The 27770-nt window shown below is 36.0% G+C and overlaps 1 protein-coding gene across 2 annotated transcripts; it reads right to left on the reverse strand.

Annotated features, from left to right (window-relative positions):
* Positions 1-3359: 3359 nt before the first annotated feature.
* stpg2 (sperm-tail PG-rich repeat containing 2) lies at positions 3360-27385 on the reverse strand. 2 transcript variants are annotated; one of them, XM_067440302.1, is made up of 14 exons: positions 27154-27385; positions 26077-26186; positions 25846-25998; positions 24271-24435; positions 22259-22374; positions 21185-21296; positions 20439-20540; positions 18774-18933; positions 16799-16962; positions 12738-12830; positions 7852-8020; positions 7098-7213; positions 4716-4859; positions 3360-3548 (listed from the first exon to the last, which is right to left on the reverse strand). In XM_067440302.1, the coding sequence occupies exons 1-13, from the start codon at positions 27260-27262 to the stop codon at positions 4728-4730; spliced, it is 1701 nt and encodes a 566-aa protein (XP_067296403.1). In that variant the 5' UTR covers positions 27263-27385; the 3' UTR covers positions 3360-3548; positions 4716-4727. The 2 variants fall into 2 exon arrangements, with proteins under 2 accessions (XP_067296403.1, XP_067296404.1); XM_067440303.1 differs by lacking the exon at positions 20439-20540.
* Between the last annotated feature and the right edge of the window lie 385 nt (positions 27386-27770).

The following is a 27770-nucleotide window of genomic DNA, read 5'->3' on the forward strand; positions in this document are numbered from 1 at the left end:
TGACCCTACAGGTCTCTCTCTCTGTCTGTCTGTTCTACTACCTGCTCTCTGTGATGATAGCAGAGGGTGTATTTAAGCATGCTTACTGGAGTCTCATGATTATACGTGCATGAGGATCATTATACCCCCTGCTGGAGTAGGAGGGAGTGTGAGGGACTGATAACACAAGCCCCGTCCCCCTAAACACCCCACGGCCCTCCCTTCTCTTCTGTTACCACAGAGGTGCTCTCTCGTGAGTCTCTGTGTGTGGATTTAATGCTGTTTGCTAGCTATATTTCTCATAGTTAGTATGGACGTCTGTTTCTGCCACAAATTTTTTTTTTAAATGCAACTTTTTATCTCACAATTAAGACTTTTCTTAAGAGTTATTTTCTCAGAATTGTAAGATATAAACTGGGTCCGGTTGCATAAACCACTTAGACTAGTCTTAATCTTTAAAACTGGCCCTAACTTCTTAAAATAATTTACATAAAATGGTAGATCGGTTCAATTTGAATTAGAAAAGTAAGACTGATTACATTTTGACTAATTGTTAGTTGGACAAATTAGTGCTTAAGACTTAACATAGTGGCTGAGTTTATGCAACTGAGCTACTATTAACATTCATTTGATAGATCTAGGCTACCGTTGGTGGCGAGGTTGACGAGCGAGAGACGTGGGAGGAGCGAGCGAGTCCTCGCATGAGGCATATAAGGGCGAGAGACACCAGTGAAGGACAAGAGAGAAGACCAGGCCTGGACTTTATGTTTATGTTTTATTATGTGCGTGCATTTACTTTCATTTTGTGTTTATTTTGATTAAAGTCTTTTAAATGTATGCCCGTCCCGCCTCCTTCTTCCCTGAACAAAGAACTGTATTACATCGTTCAAAGGTTACAATCGCTTCAATTTTCTAAGTGAATATATGTTAAAATGTAATTTATTATTGTGATCAAAGCTGAATTTTCGGCATCATTACTCCAGTCTTCAGTGTCACATGATCCTTCAGAAATCATTTTAATATTTGGTGTTCAAGAGACATTTCTTCTTAAATTATCATCATTAATGTCAAAAATAGTTTTGTGCTGATTAATATTCTTTATTTATGTGGAAACTGTGATACACTACCACTCAAAAGTTTGGGGTACATTAGATTTTTTTGTAAATTTTTAAATCTAAATCTACTGTATTTAATTAATAAAATTGTAATCGAATCATTTAAATTAATACTTTTATTTAGCAAGGATGCATTTAATTGATCAGAACATAATGTTACAAAAAATGTCTCTAAATTAAATATATACATATATACATACAATAATTTCTGAAGGATCATGTGACACTGAAGACTGGAGTAATGAATGTAATGATCAGGAATAAATTACATTTTAACATATATTTACTTAGAAAAGTTATTTTTAACTGTAATACTATTTCACAATGTTACTGTTTTTGCTGTATTTTTGATTAAATAAATGCAGTCTTGGTGAGCAGAAGAGACTTATTTCAAAAACATGTTATACATATTTTACTAAACTATAGTATACATATAATACATATTTTACTAAACCTAAATCTAAATAGAAATAGAAAAAAAGATACAAATGACTAAAATTACACAAAATTACTAAAACTAAAAAATACTTTTGTAGACAACAAATTTTAAACATAAAAATAATAAAAAATTAAAAAGGTGCTAATTAATTTTTTAAATAAATAATATACAATACAAAAATAGATCTTTCTTTTTTATTTCTTATTAAATATCAGTTTAAAGTAAATGTATTCTTAAATGAGATCTCGTGCTAAAAATTGTAACCAGCCACCTCATTACATCTCATCTTTCGCCTTCCCTTTAAAGGTTATGAAATATTTACTATAAACGGCATCACTTTACAATAAAATGAAATGTGTGTGTGTGCTAGATACATTATTTATACTATCAACAATAATTAATACATTTAGAATTATTATAAAAAAGCAACATCTGAGCCATCAAATGCTCCTCGGGGTGCGTTTGAGAGAGACAGAAGTTCTTCAACATTAAGACAATAAAGGAGAAGCAGAAGTTCTGGTCCTCTGTGGGAGAGTCGTGGGCATGGGGCCAACCAGACCTCAGCAGGAGGAACAGCTTGGCTTAATGACTAATTAAGACATCTTAACGACAATTAACTCCCCAATTAACACATCTCACAATATGGTGTTTACCTTTAAAAGTCTTCAGCGCCCTTTTCTATAAGTCCACCGAGAGCAAACTATCACATATTCTCCCACTCATAATCATTAACATATGCTTACAGAGATGGAATTGAGTTCACTGCAGTAAAAGTCCTGTCGCACATTGAACCAAACAGACTATTTTTAGGTTGCCATGGTTAACCGTCAGCTTTCAAGGGTTTTTGTTGTAAAACATATAGGCTGCATCTGCAATCGCACTTATATAGGTGAAAAACAGTACGTGACAAAAGAAGTGTGTCTGAATTCACAATATGTAATCATAAAAGAGGAGGCAAAAAGTCCACAGGTGGACCTACTACTTCCGACGAGATTCTAAAGTGTGCATTCGATTTACACTTTACTATCCCATGAGGCCACGGGAGAAGATTTGTGAATGGCAGTGAAGCGACATAACTAACGCTGGTAGGTCACATGATAATGACAACATGGCAGATGTAGAACATCCAGATTATATTTATACTACACACATTCATTTTCTTTTTAGTGGTCGTGAAGTAATTACTTATTCAAAATAAGATCCTCCTCTAGAGTACGCGATTTCGGATTGTGATTTTATATCTTTTATATAAGTATAAACAGCCTTTTGTTCTCTGGGGTGACGTGCAGATGAATCGCTCACTATAAGACCAGGAATGTATGTTAATAAAGTAAATGGGTTAAATTTTGATTTCACATTGACTTTAAAATGCTCTAACATCCACGAGACAAACACACACACGCGCGGCGAGAGAGCTGCCACAGTGATTTATCTGATTCAATTAGCTTGCAAATGTAAAACAAGTCAGTTCAATAAAGAGCTAAAACCTCTCTTTCTTTCGTTCATTCTCTTCTTCGACGTCTCTCGCCCTTCCTCCCTCGACCTCCCTCTCTCTGCTGAATAATGAGAGTGTGTAAATGCTTAATTAGATTAAAAGGGTGTGTATAACGATATCAAGATGTTGTGTGCGTGTGTGTGTGTTTGTGGTTGTGTGTGTGTGTGTGTGTGTGTGTACGATCTCTCTACAAATCTCTCTACATTAGCGCTGTGTTATTGTGGGCAGGGCTGAGAATTTATGATGCACAAAAACCCTGAAACATCAAACCCATTAAAGAATCCTGATTTATTCTCTGTGAGCACTGGGAAATATATCACCCATAAAGAGGTGTGTGTGTGTGTGTGTGTGTGTGTGTGTGTGTGTGTGTGTGTGTGTGTGTGTGTGTGTGTGTGTGTGTGTGTGTCTGTGTGTGTGTGTGTGTGTGTGTGTGTGTGTGTGTGTGTGTGTGTGTGTAACTCCTGGGAAGCATGTGTTTAATAGGAGAGGCTTAGCCGGGGTCTTTTTGAAAGTGTGTGACCTGAAAAACAAATTAGAATACAGAAGGAAACCATAAGACATGATACAGAAGAAAATATATTACAATTGCATGCAAGAAAAACTGACACAAATATGCTAAAAATATATATATTTTTACATTAAATATGTATTTTACTTAGCCAAATGTACAGTTTTGTTACGGCCATAAAGCAAATTAAAATCGAAACTGAAAGACAGAACTAGATTTATAGATATTATTTAATACATTCTTCAATTAAAATGCTCTAATTAAGAGACTTCTGTATTGCTAATGTTACTTATTTCACTTTTGTTGAAATCATAGATGGCTACTTTCTTAGTTCACTGTAATCTATTTTATGTTAATTGTATTGTTTTATTTTGCGCTTAAATGTAAATGACATTTGTAATAAGACATTATGTAAGACTTACTGTGAAACCATTTTCAATTAGAAATGGCCAATAAAGTAATCGCAAAGAAACGGAAAGTTACACTGAATTAAATGTGACATTAGGAAAGACTGAAATAGTATTTTCTTGTAAAACCCACTCCAATAATCTTTGTTTTATGTACAAAAAAAAATAAAAAATTATGAAAAAAAAAGACAAAAGCACAAATGGGATCTTTTATATCTCTATACAGCAATAAGGTAAAATGGTTGACATTCTAAGCAATGTTTCAAATTTGTATCAGTCTACAATCAACCAGTCATCAAATTCTCCCAAAATCTTCTGTTGCTCGTCATGCAGTGAGCAGTCTCACATGCCAATAATGAATCATCTAATTAGTGGATGTAAATCAGAAAATACATTGAATGTTTTATTTGACCATCTTTGGTTTTAAAAGATCAATCAGCCATTCAGAGGGAATATCAGTGCTCACGCTGGTGTATCTCTCTCTCTCTCTCTCTCTCTCTCTCTCTCTCTCTCTCTCTCTCTCTCTCTCTCTCTGTGTGTGTGTGTGTGTGTGTGTGTGTGTGTGTGTGTGTGTGTGTGTGTGTGTGTGTGTGTGTGTGTGTGTGTGTGTGTGTGTGTGTTTAAGAGCAGCTAGTTTTAATAAGACAGACAGGAGAGAGTCGCCTTGTCTCTTTAGCGAGTGGAGTAGACTTCTGAAAAACTCAAGAACGCTTCAATTACTGAAACTAAACCTCCATAATAAGTGTCAAATATAGTGTGAGGGGTCACTGACCTTTGACCTGAGTTATGCACTGCTGTGGGGAGGTTTTCTCAAAGCCTTGCGTGAAGATAAAGATCTTGTGCTGGACGTCAGAGGATCGTGGAGTGTCACGTTGAAGGTGCCTTTCAGAACGGTGTCCCTGATGACCGGACTCAGCTACAACACACACACACACACACACACACACACACACACACATACACACACACACATACACACACACACACACACACACACACACACACACACACACACACACACACACACACACACACACACACACACACACACACACACACACACACACACACACGGTCAAGGTCAGTGTATGCCAAAGTGCTGTACATATACAAATGAAGTAAATACTAAAAAGGAGTAAGAGAATAAAAAGCCAATACAAAAAAACATTAAAATACACAAAAATACAGTTCACCCAAAAGCCAAGGAAAACAGATAAGTCTGCAGGCGTGATTTAAAAGCAGGAAGAGAAGGTGCAGATCTAATGTCCTGAGGTATGCTGTTCCATGGTCTGGGACCAGCTCCAAAAAAAGCACGATCCCCTTTAAACTTTAAGCGAAAATGAGATATATGCAGGAGAAGTTTATCAGAGGACCTGAGAGACAGCAAGGATTGTTGGTAGCGGAGAAGTTCAGACAAATACAATGGGGGCTACACCATTTAACACTTTAAAAACAAATAGTAAAATCTTCAAATGGATCCTATACCACACCGGTAAACAATAAAGAGACTCTAGGACTGGAAAAATGCTTTCCTTCCTTCTAGTGGCAGTCAGCAACCTCACAACATAATGATGAATGTTTGAGACCCCTGTAAAGTGCACTGCAATAATCCAGTCTAGCAGAGATGAAGGCATGGATAACTACCTCCAAATCCTTAAACTTGAGCACAGATCTTAATTATCTTTAATGCCTTATTTGGAAAAAGCTGCTCTTCACCACAGCATTTTCCTGTTTCTCAAAATTCCAACAAGTTTTTAGCAAAAGGATGAATGTTTGATGACAGAAAATCTAGATTACTAGCGATATCAGAGACAGTACCAGGAGGTGCAAAGAAAACAAACTTATGCTCTTATTTATTTGGAGAAATTTTCTGACAGTCCAGAACATTTAAAAAGGTCAGAATAAGAGTGATCAGTGGCAGCGCTAAGAGGGATGTATTGTCAGCATAACAGCAGCCACGCGAGTCTCCATTACAGATTTGCGCAAAACGTTTGCCATAGTTTATAAATGTCGAATATTTTATTTATTTTTTTACATACGCCAGGTGACCTGTAAATGCGGAAAAACTGTTTACATTGCAGTTTTGCTAAAATGTATTTTTTCGAATTGCCTGAAAAAACACTTTTTTGTGATATATGTGAATTTTTGCTAAATTGACGCGTTTCAATTGCATGTATTTTCAGTTCGCAATTCCAATATGTAATTCCAATTAACACCTAATTCAATCAGGATTTATTTGTTCAGTACATATATTTGCTTTGATTTTACTATAGTAAAATGGTGTACTAGTGTTATTTATTTAAAACTAAATTAATTACTATATATATATATGGAACCATTCCTCAGAGATTTTGGTCCATATTGTCATGACGGCATTGCTGTTTCTGCAGATTTCTCGGCTGCACATCCATGTTGTGATTTTCCTGTTCCTCCACATCTCAAAGCTGCTCTATTGGACTGAGATCTGGTGACTGCGGAGGCCGTTTGAGTTTAGTGAACACACTGACATGTTTGAGGTGATTTGAGCTTTGTGGTGTGTTATCCTACTGGATGTAGCCATCAGAAGAGGAGTATACTGTGCTCATAAAGGGATGGACATGCTCAGCAATAATACTCAGGTAGACGGTGGCATTCAAACGATACTCAAGGAGGCCAAAGTGTGCAAAGAAAACATCCCTCACACCATTACAGCACCAGCTGCCTGAACTGCTGATTCAAGACAGGATTTGAGTTATAACAGGCTTATTTGAGTTACTGTTGCCTTGCTATCTGTCTGGTCATTCTCCTCTGACATCAACAAGGCATTTTCACCCACAGAACTGCCACTCATTTCCTCTTTTTGGACCATTCTCTGTAAACCCCAGAGATGGTTGTGTGTGAAAACACCAGTAGATCAGCAGTTCTGAAACACTCAGACCAGCCCGTCTGGCAAAAACAACCATGCGACGTTCAGTCACTTAAAATCAACTTTCTTCTCCATTCTGATACTCAGTTTAAACTTCAGCAAATCATCTTGAACATGTCTACATGCCTAAATGCATTAGGTTGCTGCCATGTGATTGGCTGATTGGACATGTGAGTTAATGAGCCGTTATGTAGCTATATATAAAAAAACACAAATCACACACATTGCATAAATATATGAGGTACATACCTCATATGCTGTGGGTCCAGGGGTCATGTCTTTAGGGCTTTTGAAGCGATCTTCTTTTGAGACAATCAGAGCAAGTTTAGGGCCAGATTTAACATCTGGACTGTAATGAGTCGGACCTGTGAAACCACAAATAAGAAACCAAATGTTTAGCTGGAATACTTGAACATAACTTCTTAAAAATATGGTTTACATGAAGCAGATTCCAACATTATGTTGGTAAATTAAGTTTCTTGGCCTACAATATCTCAATTTTTTTTAATTAATGTTCAATTATAATGCAGCAACAAAAATACAAGCTACAAATTTCACAAAATATTTTACAACCCACTTCTAAAAAGTCCTAAATTTCACATCAGAATACTTTACACTTCTTTGTTTTGGGTTACTTATAGTATAATATAGTAATTAATAGTATGCATTATTGATATTTCATTTTATTGCATTCATTTTATTGTAGTTGTGTACAATGAAAATGTACAAACACTTTGTACATTTCCAAATTTACAATTTTGTTATGCCAATAAAGCTCATTAAACTGAAAGACAGAAAGAGATCTACAGAGTTTTATTAATGTAATACTTCATATTAATTGTAATTAATAATTAAGACACTTGTTGCTTTCTACTCTTGAATGTTTAGCCCCATAGACTTCCAGTATAAATTGTCTTATTTTTACAAACTCAAAGAGTAATGAACAGATAATCAACAGCAGGCCGCAAATGCCGTTCATAGAAATCAAGCAAGCGTAAGTCACCTGGGATTTCAGGGTAATTTTGGAGGTAGGTGGGGTCTCTGGGGGCAGCAGACAGGAAGCAGCTCTGTCGTTTGCGTGCTTTCTCACTCCGTGGCTCGCTGTAGCGATGGAGACCGTGTGTCTTCTCAAAAGATTCACTCACGTTATATGAGCCTGGCGGAGGAGTATCCTGCCAAGAGCAATCTAATAACTAACCACAGCATCATAAATATCATCTGCACAATAAATTTACAGCAGGTACAAATGAGCCAGGGCATGTGTGTCCGAGCTGTGGGAGCATTATTGCAAACACTATTTTTGCTTGTTTTCACAAAATGAATGACGAGTCAAAATGAATTTGGTTGTTAACCGTCGACATGCTACAGATGCTATACATAAAAATCCAACTATTGAATTGTTCTAGTTATTAAGACGTATTTTTATATGAAACACTTGCATATTGTAATACTAACCAGGTATATATGATAAAGATAAATGATATTTTTGATAAATATCAGTCAGGTTTCCGTAAAAACCATTCTACCGAAACTGCATTAATTAAAGTCTCGAGTGATATTTTGATGTCAGCTGCTTCTGGGAAGCATACAGTATTAGTTTTACTGGACCTTACATCTGCCTTTGACACTATTGATCATAATATTTTGATTAATAGACTTCAGGATCTAGTAGGGATATCTGAATCGGCTATAAAATGATTTACCTCTTACTTTTCTGGTAGAAGTTTTAGTGTCTTTATTAATCAGATCATGTCAGATACTGCAGGTTTATTGAGTGGTGTACCTCAGGGTTCTGTCCTGGGACCGATTCTTTTCCTCCTGTACATACTGCCGCTAGGACAGATAATTGGCCAGCTTACTGATGTTTCCTATCATCTGTATGCCGACGACATTCAGTTATACTGCTCTTTTAATCCTACTGAGTTACATAAACTGTCTTCTTTAATCAGCTGTCTGAGCAGTATCAAGCAGTGGCTAAATGATAACTTTTTAGTTCTGAATTCAGCTAAGACTGAAACACTGATCATTGCCCCTGAGCAAAGCATCTCTCAGATTAAACAACATATCGGTGCCCTAAGCTCGTCTGTCCAGCCGAGTCTTAGGAGCCTAGGTGTTGTTTTTGATTCGGCCATGTCCTTGGAGAAACACTCAAATCTACTTATTAAAAACTGTTTCTTTCAATTAAGGAACATTTCGAAAATAAGAGCCTTGGTGTCAAAGGCCGAATTGGAGATGATCATTCATGCTTTTATTTCATCCCGTTTAGACTATTGTAACAGTCTTTTTATTTGTCTAAATAAGAAAGATTTGTGTCACCTCCAGACTGTCCAGAATTCTGCTGCAAGGATTTTAACCCACACCAGTAAAAGAGTACACATCACACCGATCTTAGCTTCCCTTCATTGGTTACCAGTGAAATTTAGAATGCATTTTAAATGTTTGGTTCTTACTTTTAGAGCCCTACAAGGACATGTGCCTTGTTACATCTCTGACCTGCTACAGCTGCGTACGTCTTCACGTAGTCTAAGATCAACAGGTCAAAGATTTTTAGTTGCCCCCCACACACATTTTAAAACAAGAGGGGACCGTTCATTTCAAGCTGTGGCAACTAGACTGTGGAATGCATTGCCTTCTTCCTTACGCTGCCTGGACTCAGTGGAAAATTTTAAAACACAGTTGAAAACTCTTCTATTTAAAGAGGCTTTTATCTAGAGTGTAGGGTTTGGCTGGCCTTTTGTGTATTTCTGTTTATTTTCATTTATACTTATTGTTTTTGTTACTTATTTTGACTAGAACTGTAATGTTGTGTATTTCTTCTTTTTGTTGTGAAGCACTTTGTGATTTTTATCTATGAAAAGTGCTATACAAATACATTTTACTTACTTACTTACTTACTTACTATATGTATAATTGCATTTGTAAATAGACATCTGTAATCTGGAGAGATGCAGAGAGAGAGAGAAACATCTAGAATAGATGGGTAAATCTCGCCAATCCTGTCCGGAACAAGACAATGTTTTTCATGGCAATGTCACAATGTTTTGTATTGTGACATTGCCATGACAGTTAAAAACAAAATGTATTTAAATAAATTTATTTAATTCTAAGTATAGTAAAAATATAAATATTATAAATAAACTTCACTTGGAGTACGTCTTTATTTCTTAATATTAAGCCTAAAATGTGTTTTAATATCACTATTAGTAAGGATATGTAATATCAGTTTTTAAATGCAAGATATTACCTAAAGTATACAATAGTACAATAGTTTCATAAGTACATAAATACATAAGTACATAGCATAAAATAAATGTATTTCACATACATTGGTATATTTATTTTCCATTAGGGCTGTCATGCATAAAATATGCATTATTTACATTCTACAATATTTATTGGTAAATTGTATTTAAATAAATAGCATAATAAATTTAAATTTATATACAGATATTTTATTACAGATTCTTATTTATACAGTAAAATGCAATTCTTCACATGTCAGAATAATACTAATAACAATAATAATAATAATGGTATCCCTGTTCTTAATTGGCCAGCAAACTTGCCTGACCTTAACCCCAAAGAAAATCTATGTGGTATTGTGAAGAGGAAGATGCGATATGCCAGACCCAAAGCAGAAGTGCTGAAGGCCACTATAAGAGCAACCTGGGCTCTCATAACACCTGAGCAGTGCCACAGACTGATCGACTCCATGCCACGCTGCATTGCTGCAGTAATTCAGGCAAAAGGAGCCCCAACTAGGCATTGAGTGCTGTACATGCTCATACTTTTCACGTTCATACTTTTCAGTTGGCCAAGATTTCTACAAATCCTTTCTTTGTATTGATCTTAAGTCATATTCTAATTTTCTGAGAAACAGATTTCCTTAGTTTTCAGTTACAATCATCAACATTAAAATAAATAAACATTTGAAATATATCAGTCTGTATGTAATGAATGAATATAAAATACAAGTTTCACTTTTTAAATAGAATTAGTGAAATAAATCAACTTTTTAATGATATTCTAATTATATGACCAGCACCTGTATATAAAATGAAACAATAGTAAAAGTCATCCAAAATAATGACACAAAAATCAGATGCATCATGGTAATTTAGTGGAAAAAGTATGAAAATAATGTTACAATGCAAAACATCATAATGGTGCAAAAAATTAAACTTCCTTTATTCATTAAGCTTCCTTCAAAATGTCTTTCTTTTTATTTTGGGTTGAAAAGTGATTTGGTGAGATTCCCACAGACGGCTGTCTGTATTGTGTGTATTGTGTTTAATGTGTGAGGGACCAGACATGTCTCTAATAAAGGAGTGGAGCAGACGTGAGGCGAGATGCTGAGCCCATAATAAAATATTTGCAGCATCTGCATCAGAGCGTCTGACTCACACACTCTCTATGATACACACTCTCATTCGCGTTTCATATCTTGCAAATTATAATTACTGATTTTAGATACGGACAGGATTTAATCTAAACTCTCCATAGAGCGAAATATCAGGGCTTTCCCACTGAATTCAATCGTATACAAATACATACTAAAAATCTGAACTACAGCAGGCTGTGTTTGACTCTGAATACTGAGTAAAGTATAGTAAAAATTCCCCCGCAAATTACCTACCATATTTCGCCGAACACCGAGGTCCTGTGATAATATTAGTCCTGTGGGAATTGGCATCTCTGTGATTTGGCCAGGATTAGGCGGATCGTATATCATTTTTGCAAGGTTTTTTTTTCTATGGTGCGCATTTCTATCTTTATCTTTCACGAAGAATGGAGGCACCATAATAATGCGCACCGTTATGAGTTCCCGTGTGCCGGCACGGATTATACTTTCACTTTAGAATGAGTATCAATTTGGGAGCAAATTGCTGATTGAATGGTGTGTTTAATATTAACATCAATAATATTCTTAATGAAAAACATAACAGTACAGTACAATGACAAGCTCGTTTAAATGATCGCTTTTATATTTAGCTTTGAAACTGAATCTTCCGCCGTATATTGTCAGCTTCTCACTCGTGATAAATGAAATCTGACTCCTGCCGCTGGTCTGTGCTCAGTTCATGGCGTCTGTTCTCCAACTGAACGAAATTATGTTTATTACTATAAAATAATCAAAATGATATCGATGCCTTTTTATGATTTCATACAGCTATATCTATAACAAAAAAAACATTTACAAGTCTTGACATCATATCCAGGAGAAGTCAGTAAATTCGAGTAAAATCACAGGCTTTGCTTATCCCGTGCAAATGTGCCACGCAAAACACAGATGTGGGGGAGTCATTTCTAAATCACAGAGGTCCTTAGATAATACTAATCCCGTGCGGATAGTATTTATGTTGTGTTATTCCGTGGGTGCTCGAGTTTGTCAGTGTCTGTTGGGGTAGTGTGAACATGAGAGTTATTTTTCATAAAATTTTAAATCCAACGGCCAACTTGTCTTATTGGTGTTTGTCTGTGCAGTGTGAATTACCCTTAACTCTCACAAACTGAAGTGGAATATCGAGTATAGAGCTAAAAAACAAATGTGGAGCAGCTTAGATCATATTTTCTGTGACAAAATGTTATTAGAAATGTTTTGAGTTTCGATTGCGGATTTTTTTATCTTGATAAAGCAAAGCAGTGAGAGACATTGAGTTCTCTTCTGATTTGTTAGAGGAGACCCATGTGAGATCACTGGGGTTTTATTCTTAGGGGAAACATCTGAGAAGCATGAGACCTTGCAAAAAATAATAATAATAGTAAAATCTCTCCATTTCATGTCATTGAAATTCTGGAAAAACACTTGAGATATTAAAGAGATCTCATTTGTGATTTTCGTCCCAGTGACAGTCTAAAGATAAAAATTGAGTGTTGTGCGTGTCTTACTTTGGCGTACAGTGAACCCACAAGTCTGTCAGTGGCAGATTTAAAAGCAGCTGTACTCTGTTTCTTATATAACGCTTCATTTGTCTTCTCCACCTGCAGCAAACACAAAAGAAAGACAATATACAAGATTATTATTACCTTCTTTTGGATTCTGACTGGAAAATCAAAGCATTCTGCAGTCAGATATTGATATGTAATGACTGATTCACATGAAAGAGTTTCAAATAATTACTTAAATTTGAGCCTGTTCTTATTATAATTAGAATATAGTACACAAGAACACACTGGGTTTTCATGTTTATAATACCTGCATGAAAGCCGCTGATTGCACTCTACTTTCATTGTATGAAAAAAGCAGGTTAGAAATTCTCCAAAACATCTCACCCACAGAAGAAAATGAATTTAATTAGTTTAGAACAACATGAAGGTGAATAAATGATGACAGATCTTTTTTTATTTTTTGGGTGAACTCTTTCTTTTAATTATGTGCTGGTGTAGTTTTAGCAGCTCTGATGTGCCTGTGTGGTCTCTACTGACAGAAAACTCCTCTCTGGTTCAACTTATAATGAAAAATCATAATCTCCACTATCGTGACGCTAGAGATAAGATGCACCAGGTCCTCATCTCAGACGGCAGGTTATGTTCAGAATGAAATACTAGCTTTTTATACAATATGTACTCTATACAGCATACATTTTTTTCTTACTTGTGTAGTCTAATGTTGTGTAAAAATGCCTTTTTAAATCATATACAATGAATCAAGAAGGCGATTTTTGGTTGCTATTACATTTATCAATTGTAATTAAGGGCATTGTATCGTGGAATACAGTCTGCCTTACTCTGTTTGCATAGTGCGGCATCAACGTCTGCATAATGCACTTAATGTACACTACTGTTCAAAAGTTTATGGTCAGTAAGATTTTTTTGATGGATCATGTGACACTGAAGACTTGAGTAATGATGCTGAAAATTACCCTTTGCTCACAGGAATAAATTAATTGTAAAATATATTCAACTAGAAAACCGTTATTTTAAATTATAAAAATATTACATAATATTACCTTTTTTTTTTGCTATTTTTGATCAGATAAATGCAGCCATAAGCCGGTCTCACTGCGAGAAGCTTAGCGTATGGAGAGCAGGAGCATCTGAAATACGACTTGGGTACTGCAAAAATCGTCCATTCTGTCACATTTTCTAGTGTTCTCCCTCGACCCCTGTCATCGTCGTGCTTTGATTTACGATGGGCAGCATATATCTGCTGCAAATGCGACCGCGTTCCCCTCTGTCCCCCTCTGACAATCTACATGAATCACTGAGCCACTGTCGCCCCACAAGGCGAGTGCCATGTTTATAAAGCCACGTCATGCACGATACTATGCGAACGTATGGAAGAGATGCAAGCGCAACAGTCAAACAGTCTAGGGTAATGTTTACATTAAAAACTAAAGAAAAAACATACCAGGAGTGCAGTAACAGTGTTTGCTCACTTAGCCCAGCTTTCAGATAAGAAATATGGATTTGTCATTCATTAAATGTATGATATTTTATTCATTTTATATTTCCTTTTACTGAAAGAGTAAAGAATCAAGATGAATACTGCCTGTACTCTCACTGATAGAACACGTTATCAGTATGTCAGTGTTGGTGTAGTAACTCAAAAAAGGTAATTAGTTACTAGTTACTTCTGTAAATTGTAATGAGATAACTTTACTAGTTAATGCATTTGAAAAGTAACTTCACTATTTATTACTTTACTTTCCCGTTTCTTAATTTAGAATGTAGATACATGGACAAACATCATAGCCCTATCATCATTTAGCCTGTCAGTATAGTGTTTATTGTATAAATGTTTACAAAATGGCATGTAAAACTATATGAAAGAACAAAATCCCTGTCTGCACAAAGAAATATACCTCATGTAAAATCCACCAACAACAGGATAAAGGAGGCTATAATGGGTATTTTAAAATGTCAACACACAAGTTTCAAAACACAGGCTTTAGGAAACATGAGAACAAAACTCTTCTCCTGAGAACAAAACCAGCTTTTTAATAGATTCATTGCACACACACACAAAAAATTAAGTGGTCAATGAAAAATATAAAAATAAAGGTCACTTTATGTTTAAGAGAGAGAATGAATGTGATTCTAGGCCAAATCTTGCAGATAAAATTGGCCATTCACACAGGACGCGGTTTTGCGGGTAAAAATGTGATATGCAGGTCTAGAGATGAGATTATTAATTTTTTTTTTTTTTTTACTTGAGTGCCATGTTTATAAAGCCACGTCATGCACGATACTATGCGCACGTATGGAAGAGATGCAAGCGCAACAGTCAAACAGTCTAGGGTAATGTTTACATTAAAAACTAAAGAAAAGTAGTGCAATGGAATAAAAAAAACATTGTGTGTGGAAAAATTGCCCCTCTCCACACAATTAAGTTTGCATTCATTGCTATATTAACATGTAGGCTTCCATTCTGTTTTCCTTCCAAAATATCACTGGACAGTAGAAAAGTGAAAAAGCTTATTTAAAGTGAAAGTAATGTGATCGGGGCGACAAGACGTTGAGAGAGGGAGCGCGGCCTACGAACTCCGCGTGAGACTTGCAGCTGGCTTCTGCTAATGAAACTGCAAACTATTCTTCAGTACATTTTTCTTTGATTAATTGCACTCCTGACTCTTGGTCTTTATTTTTCACTACTGGTCGTAAACTGTTAACCACAAACAGTAGTTTACATGATAAAAGTATCCTTAAAGTTAAGATAAGCCTCTAGTTAAACGTTTAAATGGGCCTTTGAAGCTTTGAAGCAAAAACTTGTGACAGTGATGTGTTTTTGTGTAATGTTTTTTTTTTCTCTCAAAGCGCTGGATGTCATTTGGTGCTTGTGAAACAAATGGAACAATGTAACACATGGAAATGTGTTATTTTTTATGTTTTCATCTTCAATTAAATTCTTTAATTCAGCATGAGCAGGACGGCAAAACTAGACTCAGCGCATAAATGATCGCGACACTGCCGCTTCTGCTCTGCTCCTGCTCTGCTCCTCTGGTGTGAACGCTCTAATATGTTAACACGGGTGCCTAAAAAAATGTGCGCTGCTGTGTGCGTTTTTGCTTTGAAAAATCCAGGTTTTGAGATGTGTTTTTTAAAAGTTGAACTAATTTAAACTTGAGCGCCTCGTTTTTTTGAACGCCGTGCCATGCACAGAAAAACTATGGAAAAGTAGCGCATTGAAATGGATAACGTGTTCTGCGTGAAAAGTCTTCTTTCAAAAACATTAAAACGTGAGCAGTGAGCACATTCTGTCTGAAAGAAAGTCTCTGTGAATCTAGAGGTCCAGTAGGACACATTCACTGCTCCTATCTATGCAGGCAGGGACCACATAGAAGGAACAGAAGGAGAGGAGAGTCCATAAAAGACCTCCAACTGGGGTCGGTTTGGTTCAGGAAGCAGGCCAACTGGACACTAGCACTGGAAATAATGGATTTTTCCAAGAAAAGAGAAACAAAAAACAGGGAGGGAGGGAATTGTCAGCCACAATACATACTGTTATTCTTACAAATGATGTACCATGGTGACCACAGTGTTTGCCAAAAGACCACAGTAAGTGTGTGTGTGCTTTTGTCTGTTTTATTGTACACCAGGCAAAAGTCTGATCACTTATAAAAGTAAAAGCACACTTCAATTCAAGGCTAAATGATGTCTGAAGCAGGAATGATGGATACTTCATTCAAATACCACACCCTTGAGTATGAGCAACAGTGATTAATAGTGATGTTTGCCATGGAATACAGAAACAGCTGTATTTTGCCTGAAACTATGGTTTCCATGGTACATTTTGAAAAGATAGGCTCTAGGTTGTAGGCTCCAGGCAAAACTGACATTTAGCGAATGCTGAGAAATATCCAGTTCAAGGGGATTTATGGAAGATTTATTTGATTCATTGGATGAAGCCCCTTGAAAAGTCTGAATAAGCTCCCGAGGGCGCTGGCAGATTAGTGTACAATAGACAATAGACAATGAGTGCACACTTTCTGGGTTGAAGATCTACTCACCTTGTACTGAGCCGGCCCCGGGGTGCTCATTTCCTCTTTGCTGGGGAGAAAAAGACGGCGTGGTGCAACAGAGCCAAAGGCGCCCTTCCTTGTGCTCTTCAGACTGGCTTTCTTCAAACTCTCCTGAGCCAGGCCATAATCAAACACGTTATAGGCACCGGGACCTAGAAAATACAGCACGTCCTGATTTTGAAGAGTTAGATGAACTCCTGGGTCAACATACTTTGTTAATCCTGGAACAACATTCCAGTCTGAAAATTTAGTCCTAACCCTACTCATAAGTTATCCAAAAAATCTGAGGGAAATGATAGGTGAATAACACTGATGTAGAAGCTCCTAACCCTGGTTTTAGATCAACACTTGACATAAACAGTAAACGTATCCCTTAAATCTGATTTGTTGACTGAAATGTTGTTTCGGGATCAACAAAGATGTGGATCCAGGAACATGTTGCATTGGGTGAAATCAGGTTTTGCAGCCAATACATGCATGAGTAAGACGTTTAGTTACTATTGGAGTACGACTAACTAGGTCTGTTCAGTATTGATGATTGTGGCTTTGCCTAATTTTCATACATTACGGCTCAAAAGTTTGGGGTCGGTACGATTTATGTAAAAAAAAAAATGTTTTTGTTGTTGAATATATTGTAACATGTAATTTATTCCTGTGATCAAAGCTGAATTTTCAGTATCGTAACTACAGTCTTCAGTGTCACATGATCCTTCAGAAATCATTCTGATGCTTAAGAAACAGCTAAATGATTTAGTTGTGCAGCTTTCTGTGATAAATAATAATAATAATTTGAAATAGAAATCTTTTGTTACATATAAATGTCTATACTGTCACTTTTGATCAATTAAATGCATCCTTGATGAAAAGAAAACAGTAATCTTTTTTTTTATTTTATTTTTTTATTGATTAATATCTTGCTAACTGAATTTTAGTGTACTTATGCAGTCCATGTGGTTAGCTATAATGCATACTGCATTTTGTTTATGATAACAGAAGTATGCCAGGAGTGGGAAGTACTACACTGAAAGTTTTATTTATATATATATATATATATATATATATATATATATATATATATATATATATATATATATATATATATATATATATATATATATATATATATATAAAATGTATAAAATATTTATAAAATATTAATACATTTGTAAAATATGTCAACCTGCTAAGATTTAAGTTAAATTGCTGCCTTAAAAATAGTGTTCCTTAAGCACTTTGCATGATATTACTGATAAAGAAAACTGATTTGAAAAATTATAATGTAATTTAGCTGGTTTTATTCAAGTCAATTATTATTTAATATTGCTGAATTAACCTAAATACATGAATATATTAAATTAGGTAGAAATAACAGTTTACCATTTTTCACAGTGTATATCATTGCACTTCTGTATCTTATTTCATAAAGTTTGCATCAAAATTCTGCTATCTTCCTGTTTATTATTACTATGAAGTTGCTTTGAAATGATTTCTGATGTGTAAAAGTGCTATAAAAATAAAAGTGATGACTTTGATCACTTTGAATGTCTGCTAAAGAAAATTCAATTAGAACTCTTCAATGGAAGGCCACGTAAACATTTTCATAAAATAACGTTTTAAGACCAACTTACAAAACTGTACACCATCTGAACACCTTTGGCATACTATTTTCAACCTACTATGATTTGGCATCTTGCACACTATTTAGGACAGGCAGTATGCAAATTAGAATGCATCTTGAGTGTCTTAAAGTGCCACAGAATCTGATGTTTTTTTTTAGAGCGGCTTAAAATCTGATTGGCTGCTGCTGTAAAGCTTTAAATCTAGTGATAACTTCACCAACCTCATGTTTGTCCTTCTAGCAAACACAATCCAACTCTGACCTCTGACTGCACTCCACAGATACAAGACATTTTGCATTAAGAATGTGGCCCCGGATTCACATTCACACAGGAAAAAAACACACCTGGCGTAGCTTTCGATCTGTTTTCTGGCAGGAAGCGTACAGCTGTCAGGCCGAAAGGATTCTTCTTCACCCCTCTGCCTTTCTTCAGGATCTCCAGAGCACAGCGCGGGTCATCGTACGCACCTACAGGGGGTGCATCATCCTTGACCGGACTGAACCGCTGCGAGAACCAGCACAATACTGAGATCAGATGAAAATCGACATGAGGCGGCATTGACAACCCATTTTATTTCTGTAAGTTGATTACATTTTACTAAAAGATTATAAAGACTATGTGCTCTGATGAACCGTGCACATGACCCAAAATGTGTATTAAGTAAATAAGGTCCATCCTGATTTTGTGTGACTACTCCGGAGAAGCTGTTATTAGCACTTATTACACGGCTCTCTGAAATGCTTGATTCTGATTGGTCGGTAACAGCATTTCGAAATCTGTTATTCCCTTATAATGATCATCTTTAATTGCAACGCTGTAGTGGCCGCTCACCCTGGTATTTGAGGCGGAACTTCTTTCATATTTCTTGTGGACATGCTGGTGGCATCTTGTGCTTATTGTGCATCTTATTGATTATACAAAGCCCATATGCTAATCGCTGAAATAACCCTTAAAAGGTGCACTATGCAACTTTCCGTCCACTGGAGGGCGCCTATTCTAAATAAATGCGTAGTTTGATGACGCCAAGTGTGAGCGCAGTATCTTGGGACATGTGGTCTTCACCTCACAGCCGTTGGAAAATAGGACTCGGGCAGAAATCATGTTGATGGATGCGGTTATTAACGTTACTGTAGTGTAAAGCAGAGCAGGACCAAGTGTTGTGGAGCTGAGCACGGCCGCTGGAGCGATTGTTACACAAACACGCAAGTACCGACTTTTATTATGACATGACGGGACGGGACACAGTCGCCGGGCGCTCGCACTTCCGCTTTTTCCGGTCATGATTATAAGGTAAAGCAGCTCTGTTTATCACATTAGATACATTTAAGTGTGTTTATAATTATGTTATGACGTTACTCTGTGCGTTCGCTCGGCGCTGCTGTGACATGTTCACACTGCTAAGAGAAAAGCGCTTCTGCAGAATAAAACCGAGGGAAACGCAGATATGACGCGATTAACAGGCGACTCGCTCAAGCGCTATGCTGAAACGTCCCGGTCTTTAGTTAAAATAGCATTTTTTTCACAATTTACAAATAGTTGAAAACATTTGGGATATTGTAAAAATATCTAACAAAAGAAAATATATAACACTGGCCTAGTGGTTTTTGGATATTTTACTGCAAAAATACTACATAGTGCACCTTTAAATGTCCATCTTGTTTAAACTTGTTTATACGTCTATGCTCAAAGCTGCTTACTATGAACTATTTTGCTTTGTGGAAGAATTGCATTGAATGAGTTAATAAAAAATTTCAACTCCAATCCATATTTTTTGTCTAATTATTTACTTATGTTGCAAGTAACCATGTAATAAGCAGGATAAAGTACATCCAGCTAGATGTTTTAGACACACACAAAAAAAAAACCTTCAGGGTGATACAAGAACTCTCCATTTCACGTAGGGTCCTGATCACCCTGTCAGAGTTTATTTTGTGATAACAACCGGCCGGATGTACATTATCCCTCCCTTATGTGTGAATGTTCAAAAATAAAGCAGTGTGTGTTGTTGCCTGAGCTTGAGACAGGAAGGGTGGGCTCAACACAGGACCATGTGGGTTTTTGGGCATCTCAAACTGACTCTTTATGTGGTATTGCGCGGGACCTGGGACACCCTATAAACACACACACACACACACACACACACACACACACACACACACACACACACACACACACACACACACACACACACACACACACACACACACACACACACACACACAGAAAATTATTTGCAGCACAACAGAAAAGCATCCATGCAGAAATGCATTGAGCTTAAGTCTTGTTGCAATAGTGCCCTCTACAGGCAAGGCACAACTTCTACATGTCAAATTTCCACACGTCAGGTGCCTTCCAGATGCCACAGACCCCACATACGATCATCTTGTTTTGAAGGACCTCATCTTAAATTATAAAAGGCATCTATCTTTTATAAACACCCACGAATATTATAAATATTTTTATAAATTATATTAAATTATTTTTTCTACTTCACTATATGAATGTATTATTTATTGTTTTTTTTAAAATAAGTATTTAGACTAAACAAAAATATATTTATGTTAAACCAATTATTTAACCATTTATTTTTATCTTTTTTTTCTTTTTCTTTTTTACATTAGCTTCAAATTTACATTTGACTTAACCTTGCAGCTTCAGTCAAATGTCCTTAAAAAATGTCCAGAACAAGTTATCCAAAAATTAGCTACACATATAGAACAGAGACTAAAGACAAAATGATATAATGAGGCTTAACCTTCTTCTCCTCCTGCAGAGCCACCAGCTCGTGGTATCGAGGGACGGCCAGCTCTGAACGGACTCTCTGCTCTCGTGTGAGATTCACATTCTCATAGTGGACAGTGTGATCGCTGGTAAACACAAACAGGGATGCACAAAATCAAATCAAACACACAACAGAGGGCTGGAGGGATTCCGTATTTCTGAAGGCCGAAACCAAAACGTTTGCATTTTTAGCAGTTCCATAAACCTGAAGTCAATGGGGTTTTGAATGGGTTTTTGGTTAAATGCCTAGAAAAAAGGTCTGTGGTAAAAACAAAACAAAAAACAAGCTCAATATTTTCACATTTTATTCTATGATGTAAAATACAATGTAAACATTTTTTTTTTTTTACATTAAAGTTATAATTTATAAGTGTCTAAATAGGACAACAGAGGTTGTCTGGGACATTAAATATTATCTCAACAAACAGGAAAACTCATCAACTCACTAGTTCGCTTGCACAACCTTGTTGTTTTCATAATCACACTTGCAAACTATTCTAACACCAACTTTCAAGAGTTATAGAAGTGGTGTAGTTAGTTCATTTCCTACGTTTTTTTACTTCTTGCAATTGTATTTAGGCTTCAAAATTCATAAAAAATGTATTTGTGAAGATTATCATGGAAAATGTGTATACATCAGAAATATTTGTTGATCATAGAGCTTATTTTCTACAATAACCCAAAAGCCAACAGAAAAGTAATTGTTTTTCGTCAAAGGAACCAGGGTGATGCTGACATCTGGATTGGCCTACAGAAATACATCATCACTGCAGCGCTGACTTCCTCTCATAACTTGCAGAAAAGTCAGTCATGCATATTAGATTTTAATAGATCAAGGAGGTGCTTTGGAGTTTTGTGTGCTGTATGCATCAGACGGTCAGAGAACAGACTGTGTGTGTGCTGTCTGAGGCTGAGACATGTGAAATTGATTTCACAAACATCTACATATGGCAAACGGCAAAGGTCCAGATGCTTCAGAATACATTTTGCAAGACAATGCAAACGGTGTAGTGTTGCAGCTGAGAATATTTGCATCAATCAAACTCACTCCTGAAGTTCATACTGTCCTGGTCCAGGTCCGTCTCCGCCCTTTACCTGCTCTCTCCGGCCCGACATCTTCCCGAACTGTACACCTTTATACTTCTGAGAGGATGACAGCTCCTCCTGCAATATATACAAGGGTACCTACACATTTTCCATTTCAAAGACTGAAATTTCCAAACCTCTCTGTAGATTTTCAGACCATATTTAACATAAATAGTTCATATAGCATTTTATTTGGTTTATAGTACAGTCACCTGTAAATACTTTTTTTTTCTCAGGGTAACAACATACAGAGCCCCTAAAATATTTGTTTTAATAAAAAACATATACAGACTTTTTGCATGACCACGAGAAGCTTTTTTGTGGCAGCAATTATGAACTCTCTAAAATTAGAGTATTAAATGTATGAGTATGAAAATGAGAGCTTGGATTCACATTTAGAGATCTTTTTGCTCAAAATGTGTCTTTCCTTAGGGTAGTAACTCTAATATCCAAATGTCCGGTTTAACAAAATGGACACGACATGAAATGGGCTCATGGCACAAGACGGCTGTGTGCATGTCTCTGTTTGCCAAGTTACGGTAAAAAAAGACAAGAAAAATAAAGTGCTCAAAATGTTGCTATCATTAGGGAAGTAAGTCATTTTTCAAGGCCATAGGTGTGCTTTAACGCATAGTCTGTGGCGGCCAAGAAACCACACTGCGAAATGGGCTGATGGCGCAAAAGGTGGCTCAGTGTGCATTGTCCTATTTATTACGTTTAATGGTTTCTCATATGCACACGAAAGTCTGTATATATTTTTTTTTGCAACGGTGCTTTTAGAGGCTCTGTAATACGGTGTTAAGAATATCATGATAAGAAACACAAAACAACCTGCATAATGAAACTTCAATTTAGTCAGTCATGTTTGACAATCACTAAACAGCTGCCGTGACAACACACTTCTTGTATGATACAATTATATATATATATACACACATACATATATTTGCATTTCAATCCTTTCGCATTGACTTTCTTGGACTGTATTGTGTCCGGGATCAAATATTAGTTCACAAATTATTTTCACTGGATATAAAACTGATTTATGTTTTGATGGTCAAATGTGATTGCACATACTTTAACATTCAAAGTCCATTTATTAAAATTAACTTCAAATAAGCCCAATTCATTCACAGCCACGAAATAGTGTGTGTGTGTGTGTGTGTGTGTGTGTGTGAGAGAGATAAAAAAAGTATAAAATAACACGCACACACACACACATACATACATATATCATGTATATACAGTGTGTATATAATGCAAGTCAGGTATAATATTGGATATTAATCAAAATAAATCATAATTTGTATCATCAATATGCAATTTTCAATATGCACTGATAAAAATGGGTGCTGAACCTCATTTAGCTACGTGTCACGACACGTACACGGTCTCAGTAGGTCTAGAGACAGAGCGGATGCAGTGAAACAACATAAAATGCTACAAAAGTGTAGAATATAACCATTTTAATTTACAAAAGCACATACAAATGGGTGGAAAATGTGTAATCAGTGTGCAAACCCTGAGACGAGAGAGAGAAACAGATGCACCCTGACGAATGGCCCTGCGCTTTGATACAGAGTTCTTCCCCCTCTAGAGGAAGTTGGCAGCTCAATGGCCAATGAAAGATGATTTGATTAAAGCTGAGTCCAGCTTCTGCTGCATTATTGTAAGTGAATATTGAAATATAACGTAAAGAATAATTACCCAGGGTTTTCGGTCCTGACAGTAAAATGGATGAGTGCTGCGCTTTGTGACTTTTTAAAATAATGCAGCGATCATTAGTAATGGAAACAGCCTCAGCACTAATGATGCAGAGCAGAGGGGCATTAGACGGTCTTCTGTTAATGGACACATCTGACCTTACACACACACACACCCACAAGCACACACTCAAACCACTCCATTAGACCTGTATCTTTTTCATGACTGAGTGCACATCCATTTACACATACTGCCCGTAATCTTTCTGACCGGTAAGGGGTTGTAGAAGGCTGGGCCGAGGCTCTGGTCTCTGGTGGGGGGTTTGTGTCTGTGTAGGACACCTTGAGGATCCTCTTCAAATCCGAACCCCTGTCCGGGAGAGGGGATGGATGGAGCATCCGGATTCAGCAGCATCTTCACCACTTTAAAAACCGCCTGTGGGCATCGTAAAGATATTTACTCAAAAAACAAATCAGAAAGAGAGATTCATTACAGCTGCAAGAGGAAAAATATATGAACCCTGGATATTTACCTGGATATCTGCATTAATTGCTCATAAAATCTCATCTGTTTTTATGAGTGCTGTCAAATCGAATAGTTGTGATTTTATCGCATCTAACATAGAAGTTTGTGTTTATATAATATACTGTGTGTGTGTGTGTGTGTGTGTGTGTGTGTGTGTGTGTGTGCATACAGTCAAACCAAAATGTATTCTACTAGTGGATGCAGGACAGTGGGCTATAGTTCAATTATGTAAGTGAGGATAGCAAAATAAAGTAAACTGTGATTATTCACAGTTTGAGCTGAAAATGTTTTGCTCAAGTGTTTTTCTTTAATTGCTAATCCGACCTTTGACTACACAAACTGAACTAAATGAAGCATTGCTTGGTCATTGGTTAAGCTAGATTTGTTTGATCTAATTGTGTGCTTAAACACTCTCAGAAAAAAAGGTACATTGCTGTCACTAAGGCAGTACCCTAAGGTATAAAACCGAAAAGGTACTAATATGTATCATTTAGGGGTGAGTAAGGTACAAAAATGTACCTTTTCACTTTTGTACCTTAGGGTACCGCCCCAGTGACAGCACTGTACTTTTTTTTCTGAGAGTGAATGTAACAGCTGATTAGTTGATTATAATCCATTACATCCCTTTCTATCAAAGTTATCTGACATTATCCAGATTAACTTGTTCTGACAGTTTAACTCTGAGTTCTTGTCATATTTTATTACCATTCTCTAAACTAAAGCGAATAAACTGTGGGGAAAGTGTTTCCATAATTTGACTGGTAGTGTATTATTATCTTTATACACAATATAATTTGTTGAATTTTTCTTTTGATTTTGGGTTGAAATATAACCAAGAGAATTATTTGTGAGATTCACCTGTGTAATGCATATATTTTATATATATATATATATATATATATATATATATATATATATATATATATATATATATATATATATATATATATATATATATATATATATATATATATATATATATAAAAGATCAAATCAAATTTTATGAGCACTTAATACTGCATTCATTGCTCATAAAATTAGATTTGATCTTTAAGTAAATCTTGAAGTTTTTTTTATTTTTATGAACTGTCTAAATATCTTTGGTAAATATGCATAATTGGTGTGAAAACGTCAAAATTCAAAAAGATTTAATGATCCTACAAACAGGCTTTATTATCTTCACACAAAATATGTTTTTTGTGTTGTTGTTGTTATTTTTCTTTTGAAATATGATCTGGGTATTTCTTTGTGAGACTCATACATAACAAAAAAACTAAATTATAGTCTATATGATATTTCAAACTTAACATCCCATCCCACCTTCATACTCTTCTCTGGATTGGTTGTTTTTCTTTTCCCTGAAGGTGAAACATTCTTGGTAACATCGTACGCTCCCGGCCCTGGCACGTCTGACACCACGTCATCAAACCGCTTGGAACGATTCTGAAGACTGTTTCCTCCCAAAACATGATTCTGTAATATTCCAGAGATTTTGGACTCGTCACTGACATGTTAATTGATTGCACAGTGATGTACAGTAAAATAACACACCCTGGTAATGTCACTGTTATACTGTCCTGGTCCAGGATTGAGGAGACAGCTGCCCGACCCCAGGAACCCAGGCTCTCTACTGGACAGCGAGAGGAAGGGGGCATACGAATCTGCAGAAATATATCAACAATTACTCTTACAAATAATAATAACACTTAAAGGTCTGGTTTCACAGACATGGCATAGATTAAGCCAGCCTTTTAGAACAAACGTGCCTTGGAAAAAACATTACAGGTGTGTGTGCATCTTGAGATAAAACAATGGCACTGACATTTAAGATGTGTCTGTGCAAGATGCTTTTAGTTAAGAGCTTGAACATACATTTTAGTCTGGAACCCGCTTAAACCTTATCTGTGAAAGTGGGCAATTATTATATTAGTATAATACTAAACAAATCCAATAGCCTAGTAGATTGATCACAGGTGGCTAAAATATTTAAAAAATGAGGTTCAAATAATAAATTAAAATGGTTGCAGAGCATGCCATATCAGAAACTTTTATTTATTCTATAGTCTAGTTCTTTAGAAAACTCAGATGTACTATTTGCACTTTAAATTAAACAATATACAATATCTGTCTGATAAAACATCTGATATTGAATATTAACATCTGACATCAAGAACTACAGCAACCCAAGAAAACTATAGACCATTTAATAACCTTTTATGTAATATATATGCTTTTTTGTTAAGGTTTAAAACTGTCTCACGAAAAGTAACCATGGTTTTATTGTAGTAAAACCATGTGTATGAACAGTTTTACTAAAAATATCACGGTTAAACAATTGTTAGTGTAGTAAAACCATGGTTAACTTGTGGTTACCATGGTTTAACTAATAACCATGTTTTGGTTTATTTGCAGTAAACCCATGGTCAGTTTTGAGGCCACTAACGTTAGCATTAAATTAGCCACTAACGTTATGTTTAAGAACTAATTTTACTAACTAGCAGTTCACTCAAAGGGTTCATTTCAATATCACTTTCCCATTCAATTTTTAATTTGTAACTGATTTTCAAACGTTATGATGGTCTTAGGCTTATAAAAAAATATTTTATTTCATGTCAAAATGAAACTTACAGCTTTTGCCGCTCAGAGACCGGTTGATATTATAAGCTCCTGGTCCAATATCAGACGTGGTGCTGCTAAAAGTCAGTCTGGGAGTGAACCTGGGAGCTCGATCATACATGTTGATTAATTATTTATATGGTACAAAGATGAAACTTGTTTAATTAACTAATGTAACAATGTGAGAGCAGTGAAGCGTCTTCCAGGCACTTCACAAACTCCAGTCACTGGAGCGCGTCGTCGGCGTTGCCTGGACGCCAATTACGAATACGTTGATGCTCATGAATATTAATTAGGTAATGGAGACGTCCCGTGATTCGTAAACTTCCTGAAGCTGTCAGTCACAAAACCGACCCAATCCGTCGCCTGGACACTGAGAGGCTAACACAAAACTATGGTCTTAGATTTAAAAAAAAATGGTTAATAGAGTTTCTGAAGAATAGAGAAAGTTTTTGTTGTTGTTGTTGTATTAATAGGCTACTCTTTGATGCATATACTTTTTGTTGAAATGACTTTCTGTAAAATTGGCCAGTTTTCACCATAGACCAAAAAAAAAAAAATATGCCCTGCTAGCATGGAAATTGGTATATAAGCATATTTTTCCTGCTGCACCGCACAATCATTTCATA

The sequence above is a fragment of the Pseudorasbora parva genome, chromosome 3, assembly GCF_024679245.1.
Source record: "Pseudorasbora parva isolate DD20220531a chromosome 3, ASM2467924v1, whole genome shotgun sequence".
NCBI lineage: Eukaryota > Metazoa > Chordata > Actinopteri > Cypriniformes > Gobionidae > Pseudorasbora > Pseudorasbora parva.

Bases quoted from the DNA above. Each gene is read 5' to 3' on its own strand.
- stpg2 (XM_067440302.1), bottom strand. From the start codon at position 27,262: ATGTATGATCGAGCTCCCAGGTTCACTCCCAGACTGACTTTTAGCAGC. The intron at 26,187-27,153 runs GTAAGTTTCATT...ATATTTCTGCAG, and splicing joins GTCTCTGAGCGGCAAAAGCT to ATTCGTATGCCCCCTTCCTC. The intron at 12,831-16,798 runs GTGAGTAGATCT...TGTTTGCTGCAG, and splicing joins CGGGGCCGGCTCAGTACAAG to GTGGAGAAGACAAATGAAGC.